Below are 7194 nucleotides of genomic sequence, written 5' to 3'. Positions count from 1 at the left end.
CCTGAAGCATTCATTAATGTTGACATCTCGGGGGTAGTTAAGCTAAAGCTAACACATTTTATATAATGAACGCCTTTAAATTTATTAGGGTAACCTTATCTAACATATAGTAAATATTTTAATTTTACATTTGCAGGAGTTACACGAAGCCATTATAGCTAAACTTAGAACTACTACGTCAACACCTAAAGTCACTGATTCGACTGCCTCTCCACCCAAAATTCAAGAGTTAGTAATAATTTGAAAAATAGATTGTGGGTGTTTTATTTTTATTTATTTTTTATTTAAATTATATATGACGTCTCGTGTAATGTATATATTTTTTTTTTCTAAATTGTAGACCGAACTTAAAGCAAACAACTTCTATTATAAGCCATCTAATTATGTTGCACCGGAGCCTGCTGCTCCTATTATACCTAAATATCAGAGCGATGAATATAAGCAAAAATTGAATACTTCTCCACTGAGAGTTTTGCACTAGCTGGCTGAAAGAAAGGCAGCTACCGGGGATGTACTCATTATTGCGATCGAAAAGGCTATTGTTGGCGAAGGTACATTTGCTGTATTGGATGGGGAATCACTGTTTCAGTTTCTGGACCTTGACGAGTTAGATGCTATAAACATTTTAATTTGGATGAAGTAAGTTCATTAATAAAACCTGTCATTTGGTTTTACGAATAGGGATATTTATTTAAATCATCAATGAAAATAACATTCTTCGTTCCATTTGACGTAATAGGTACCTTTTTGAACACATCGTTGAGAGGAAATACGTTTCTCATGACTACGGATTCTTGAGTCCTGATGTGTTCTCTCGAAAGGTGTATGGAGATACATACGAAAATCACATCGATTAAATTGCTCAACGGTTGACGACGCCCAAAAGCCTATGACTTGCCCCATACAATGAGAATAGGTACGTATAGTACTTTATTATAATGAATCACGATTCTATTCATTTATTAACACGCTTACATGCATGTATATGAACTAACAGTTCAATTTTCAATATTTCATAGCAAGCATTGGCTGCTAGCGGCAATTAATGTGAGAAAAAGCACAATGTACTGGATTAACTCTTGCGGACATAGTTCCTCTGAGAAATTTGTAAAGATGATAACTGAGTAAGTTTACAACCTTACATTATAATGTCAGTTGTTATTGCATGACCTTTGAAGACTAGGCTCCTTTTAATGTCCCATCAATATTACTGAGCCAAATGCTAATTATAATTTCTTGTATATATTTATGAATTAGTGTGTTTCGAGCAATTGGAGCAATATGTCCAACTTTTGTCCCAATAAAAGTAAATGTATTCTTAATAATTACTCCTATCATTTAATTTATGTTTATGCAAGAGGTTGATCTAATTTAGCTTATTTGTTTGTGATTTATATAATAGTCTCCTCTATAACCAGACAACAAACAATGCACCTTTTACTGTTGTCGGTCCATGTGGGAGATTATCACCGGAAAATATATCAACATAGAGTCACCGGTTAATGTGTTTTAATAACAATTTCAAACGTAACTTGGGTTGAATTCTGTGTAATATTCCACCTATTCTGTCTATTTTGATTAAGTATATTTTAATTCGTAGTTCCAACTTTTAATCAACAATGAAGACCCAACCTATTCGAAGGAAGACATCGCCGACATGTGAAATAAGTGGGCCAATTATTTTCTTTCATTAGCGTAGTGTCAATAGTCCGCTCATTATGTATGTATGTATATAGAGCCATGTGTATTTAGTTTTGGTCAACCTGTTTATAATATTTTGATATTGGGTTGAATAGATCAATCTGTGTAATATTCTGATGATGCAGGATTGAATTTTTGCAATACGCGGCTGCTGAAATGCTATTTTGTAGTAGCATTTCAGCGGAACCTGCTACTGCAAAAATTAACATTTTAGCAGCTCCTGATGTGACACCCCCACATACCAAGGTGCTTTACCAGGACCACCCTAGCATGAGAGACCGTCACCATCTCGATTTTTCGAGGCTAGTTATCAAAGTTACCTTTCCAAAACAACATTTATTAAAGTATAAAGAATTAACGATTACATGTTTCAAAACCAAATCCAAAACAATGTTCACTAGTACTCAAACAACTGAAACTAAAACGATAAATCTCATGACAGCGGAAGCTAGACTCGAAGTAATGACTCCCATCTCGTGCCAAAAGCTAAAGACCATCGTCACCTATCATAATCTACTCACCATCCCCGAATGGATCACCACAGATTTACAAAACAACAACGAGGTCAGTTTACTGCATAATCAAAATAAGACAAGTACGATAAGATAAACAGCTATTCACAATCCACCTCCAACTCCCAATCACATCATGTAACTGACTACACACTAAAGTGTGTAGCTCTACCAGTGGGGGACCGCAGCCTTGCCCACCAAATCCCCGCTCATCAACGAGCCATAACCCTGTTCATTAATGTGCACATCCCCTCCTGTGGTGGGTTCCACAGAGGGCGAATCAAGGGCGTGAAGCCACTCCCGCAAGTGACTCCACTCAGCCGAGGACGCACCTCGCGAACATCACCAACAACCATAACTACACCAATACCAAACTCCAATCCAACAACAGCAGATAATCACAATATCAATCGTACAAACAATTAACAAATAATCTTAAATCCATTAAAAAGTAAACCGAGTAGGGAAACCCTACCTTCTCGCAATCTGTTATGCCGCAGCCAATCATACAAATGCACAACAAGTAACACATCGTCACCTACAACAACGATCATCAACAATCAACAACACATACAATGACCAAACCCCAAACCCCCAAATTAACCCACACTAGGGTTTGCTAACTTATAAGAACAACAATAGATCGACAAAGATAAGACACTTACTACGGCGATTGACACGGAATAAGATGCTAGAACCCACAATCGACGACTTTTGCCTTGGAATTGATGAAGATGATTAGAGGAGAATGAAACGTAGTTTAGGTTTTTCTAAGAAATGATTTTAGAAACTGACAAACGACTTATATAATCTCTAATCATTTTAATCAAAACCGCGGAATTAACCCGTAACAGACCGGGCACTCGGCCGAGTACCTGACGTACTCGACCGAGTACCAACGTGCTCGGTCGAGTGCTGACACTCCAGAACCCAAACTCACGACACCAGAACACATACTCGGCCGAGTAAGCCCTACTCGACCGAGTCCCCTATGATGCGAAACATGTGGTATTACAGCTGGAACCTGCTAAAACAATTTTTTTTTAAAAAATATTTATAAGTTCGATTACAGTTAAAAGTAAAACCGTGGTCAATAAATATATTAACAACGGTCGCATTTACATAGAAACCCGTTGACACATTCATCCATAATGCTACGGCCAAAAATATGATATAACGAAATAAAATCGTTGTCGAATTCATGACATTTAAAACGGTTTAATAAGCATAAACCATTGTCATATTTAATATTTTACAACAGTTTTGTTTCAGTAAAACCGTTGTCAGAGATTTCCGTAGAGCATTCCAACTAATACTACCACGGTTTCAATATTATTGACAATGGTTTTTGAACCGTTCTTAATATTGTATTACGGTTATTTTAACCCGTTATTTACATTTTATAACGGTTCCGCTTTTTCAACAACCGTGGTAACATAATAACAACGGTCGATGTAATAACGGTTCCGTATTTTGTATTACAACGGTATATTATCTTATCTAACTGTTGTTGATCCTATTATTTGTCGTAGTGTCTTAAACATCCCATCGGTAGAGAGAACCCTAAGGTGAGTGTGTCTGCTAGAAGGCAGTGAGTGTGTGTGCTAGAAGGTTATAATCCGGGAACTCAAATTCGTCAGTTCATCCCATTCCTATAGATTCACAGTTATTTCGGTATACCAATTAATTTAGTATGGAGTTATGACCTTATTAAGAATTTAATAATAGGGTATTATAGTTTCCTCAACGACTAAATAACATACTAATTAAACAAGGTATATAGTACAATATGAGTCCAAATATGATATATGGAACATAGTATAGTAATTAACCCAACCCTAATGATGAAATGATGGGTGTAAAGACGTAAATAGATAACTAATTAGGGATGAGTTTGTGACGAGGCCTAGGAAGAGACGGGGATGCATCATATCTTCCATAATCATGTGTGTTTGCTCTCAGCAGCCTTTCATGGATATAAAACTCGTCATTCTCATTTATGTTTTTGGATGCTTCCTGCATTCAAACATGCATGTAAAATCAAGAAACAAATTGAATGTTCAACAACATAAGACGGAATAAGCAATAATTTGAACGGTCAAAATGACTTACAATGTTTGTGAACTAGTAAAAGCAAACGAAAATGCCAAAATGTTCAAATTCTAAGATAATGTTATTGTCTATGTTGCTCAGACTCGTTTAGAAGTATTCGACAAATGTGCATGTTCAAGTGTTGGACTCGGCCATTTTTATGAAAATATGCATATTTTGGTAATTTATCACGAGATACCAGGAAGTGCCATACCTTGTCCGAGTGTTGAGTGTCGGACATGGGTATGTGGGGAAATTAGATCAGTCGGAGTAACATTTGTTTTTCATCAGATGTTGTATTGTTATAAGCCAATCAGATGATCACTTTTTTTTTTAGTTTTCTTCTACCTTAAAACGGGTAAAACGGCTAAAACTCGAAAAGAAGAAAGAAAATTTCAACAAAAAGGGAGAATGGAAACAAAAGTATGAGTAAGTAGGTCACCTCATTTGCGCCTAGACTTTCCTGGGTCAAGCTTGTCGTGGAAATAAACTTGTGTTGGCGACCTACAAATCATTAATCAATTAAAGCAGCTCAGTTTATTTATAGCTTTGAATGCTTCAATTTGCTTATCTATGTAACATCACATGCATGCACCATTGCATGCACTCGTACTTTAGGTATTAATATATGCATGTATACATTTCAACAAGATTGTTTTAAATTTTGTAGACACAGGAACAAAGAGATTTGTTAATTCAAACTTACAAATTAAAGAATGCGACCTACCATTCTCAAGAATTCTGTCGTAACCACTAGACTAACAGTTTTACGATAATGAATGCCTAATCATTTAAGTTTGTGAATTCAAACTTAGAGGGAATGCGACCTACTTCGTATAAGGCAAAAATTAACTTACCTGCGGATGAAATTGATAAAAATGAGGCTGAAATAACGAGTAAAAGCAAGCATAAGTTCTTGGTTAATGGCAAGAAGCCCATGATGTTTAGGAGAATCTCTCAAATTCTGTTAATCTTGTAATTCAATGCTGTATTTATTTGTTAATTATCAGGCAAATGCATGAAATTGTGTCTTCTTGTTGTTTAGGCTGGTGCAAAAGACATGAACTTTATGTATGAGTTGCATTTCTAGTTAGATAAAGATAACACAATGATTAATTTTATAGGTAAAGAATGTCATCTCTATGTTATTTTAATTAATATAAAATCATATATAAAGGTGAGATGAGACCACTTTCCTTTTGTTGGGGCTCAACTCTACTAGTGGATTTTTTTACGGACATGATATGGCTAATTGTCATCAAAATTGATACTACAAATAAAATATGTTGCAATGAAATATGTGAGGAAAATCTCACATAAAATGATACGTAGATATCTTGGTGGTTAGGATGGAGGGAGTAGTAATTAAAATTTAAGTTTTGTTAATAAAATTGAAGTCAATATATACAAGATATACTGGATCGATAATCTTAAAGTGGTTATACTTATGAGTACCGGGATAAGAAGAATTGAAATTGACCCATAACTTTCTAATGAGTAATTAAATGAATTAATAGATGACATTTAAACCGCGATAAATTGCACTTTTTTATGAAATACGAAGTATTAAAAAGTATATATGTGCTAAATGTCACGATCTTACACTTCGTACTAAGTAATGATAGTTATACATAATCTAACGAATTGAGAAAATAAATAACGACGTTCGAATTGCAAGAGTTAGATAGAGAAGTTTTATTAATTGCAAACTTTATGAAAATACTTGTATTATTAGGAAATTTCTCCTTGCTTTTGATGGGTGGTGGTGGTTAAGCCTAGGGTTTTTCTATCAATAATTCCCTTGTATGAAATTACTTTTGTCAATTTATAAACTTAGTGATCAAAGCCAAAGTGTAACTAGTTTTAGGTAGTGGCTACATTTTGATTACTATAAGTACATACATGGTTTACAAAAATAGTTGGAGTATATGCATATGGATATTTGATATAAAATGGCAATTCATTTACACATGAATTTCTTCCTCTCTATGCTTCAAGTAGAGATACTTCCTTATAGGCAACCCCTTAACCAGTGGCGAAGTCGGGATTTTTCCTTAGCTAGGGGGTGAAAAATCTCAACGGAGGCGAATTGGTAATGACACAAAGTAAACCTCAAAAAAAATTGAAAATCTTAACTAAAAAATACGAAATTTTCAATGTCTAGCGGGGACGACTATCCCTGTTAGTCCCCCTAAATCCACCACTGACCTTAACGGGCTCTAATAAGTAGTTGTCATTGTCCTAATCTAGGATTTAATTAGCCATCAACTTCTTAATATTCATAGAAAAGTGCACGTATCCTCAAGTTTATGTCTCGTTCTATATCCATGGATACTACTGATATTCCGTATAACACAAAATAGTTTAACTTGATGACCTATTTTTGACGATCTTCCACAATCCACAATCCACAATACTCCGTATTATTTATTTCTGTGTGAAAGAGAAATTTGTTAATTTCATTCCGACATCTTCTAAAATCGTAGGACTAATTTGTAGTTGAACAATCAAACATATAGAAAAGAACAGAAAAAAGATAATTGTTCTAAACCTTATCAGGGAATTAAAATGGTTAAAATTTGCCATAATCTCGAAGTCACAAACCCCAAACCTACCTTATTACTTGTTTGGACTAAATTTACATAAGCTTAACTTTTTTAAATTGAACTGAATTTAACTTTTAAATTGAACTTATAGCCTTATAGAAGCTGAACTTATAAAAAAAAATGAGTATTGAATTGAACTGAATTTTTCTTAACCGAATTTAGAGGAGCTAAACTGAGTCTATAGGAGCTTGACTTTTCTGAACCGAACTTATAAGCTAAGAGTCAAACTGAGCTATAGGAGCTTAACTTTTCTGAATTAAACTGAACTTATAGGAGTTCAACTT

At 34.7% G+C, this 7194-nt stretch overlaps 1 protein-coding gene across 1 annotated transcript; it reads right to left on the bottom strand.

Annotated features, from left to right (window-relative positions):
- Positions 1–3951: 3951 nt before the first annotated feature.
- LOC141614791 (protein CASPARIAN STRIP INTEGRITY FACTOR 1-like) lies at positions 3952–5352 on the bottom strand. Its single transcript, XM_074433534.1, has 3 exons — positions 5162–5352; positions 4747–4808; positions 3952–4229 (listed from the first exon to the last, which is right to left on the bottom strand). The coding sequence occupies exons 1-3, from the start codon at positions 5241–5243 to the stop codon at positions 4092–4094; spliced, it is 282 nt and encodes a 93-aa protein (XP_074289635.1). The 5' UTR covers positions 5244–5352; the 3' UTR covers positions 3952–4091.
- Positions 5353–7194: the final 1842 nt, after the last annotated feature.

This window comes from Silene latifolia, chromosome 11 (assembly GCF_048544455.1).
Source record: "Silene latifolia isolate original U9 population chromosome 11, ASM4854445v1, whole genome shotgun sequence".
NCBI classification, from domain to species: domain Eukaryota; kingdom Viridiplantae; phylum Streptophyta; class Magnoliopsida; order Caryophyllales; family Caryophyllaceae; genus Silene; species Silene latifolia.
The sequence above is the reverse complement of the archived record's forward strand: the minus strand, read 5'-3'. Positions and strand labels throughout refer to the sequence as shown.

Bases quoted from the DNA above. Each gene is read 5' to 3' on its own strand.
- LOC141614791 (XM_074433534.1), bottom strand. From the start codon at position 5,243: ATGGGCTTCTTGCCATTAACCAAGAACTTATGCTTGCTTTTACTCGTT. The intron at 4,809-5,161 runs GTAAGTTAATTT...AATGATTTGTAG, and splicing joins TTTATCAATTTCATCCGCAG to GTCGCCAACACAAGTTTATT. The intron at 4,230-4,746 runs GTGACCTACTTA...GTTTGAATGCAG, and splicing joins AAAGTCTAGGCGCAAATGAG to GAAGCATCCAAAAACATAAA.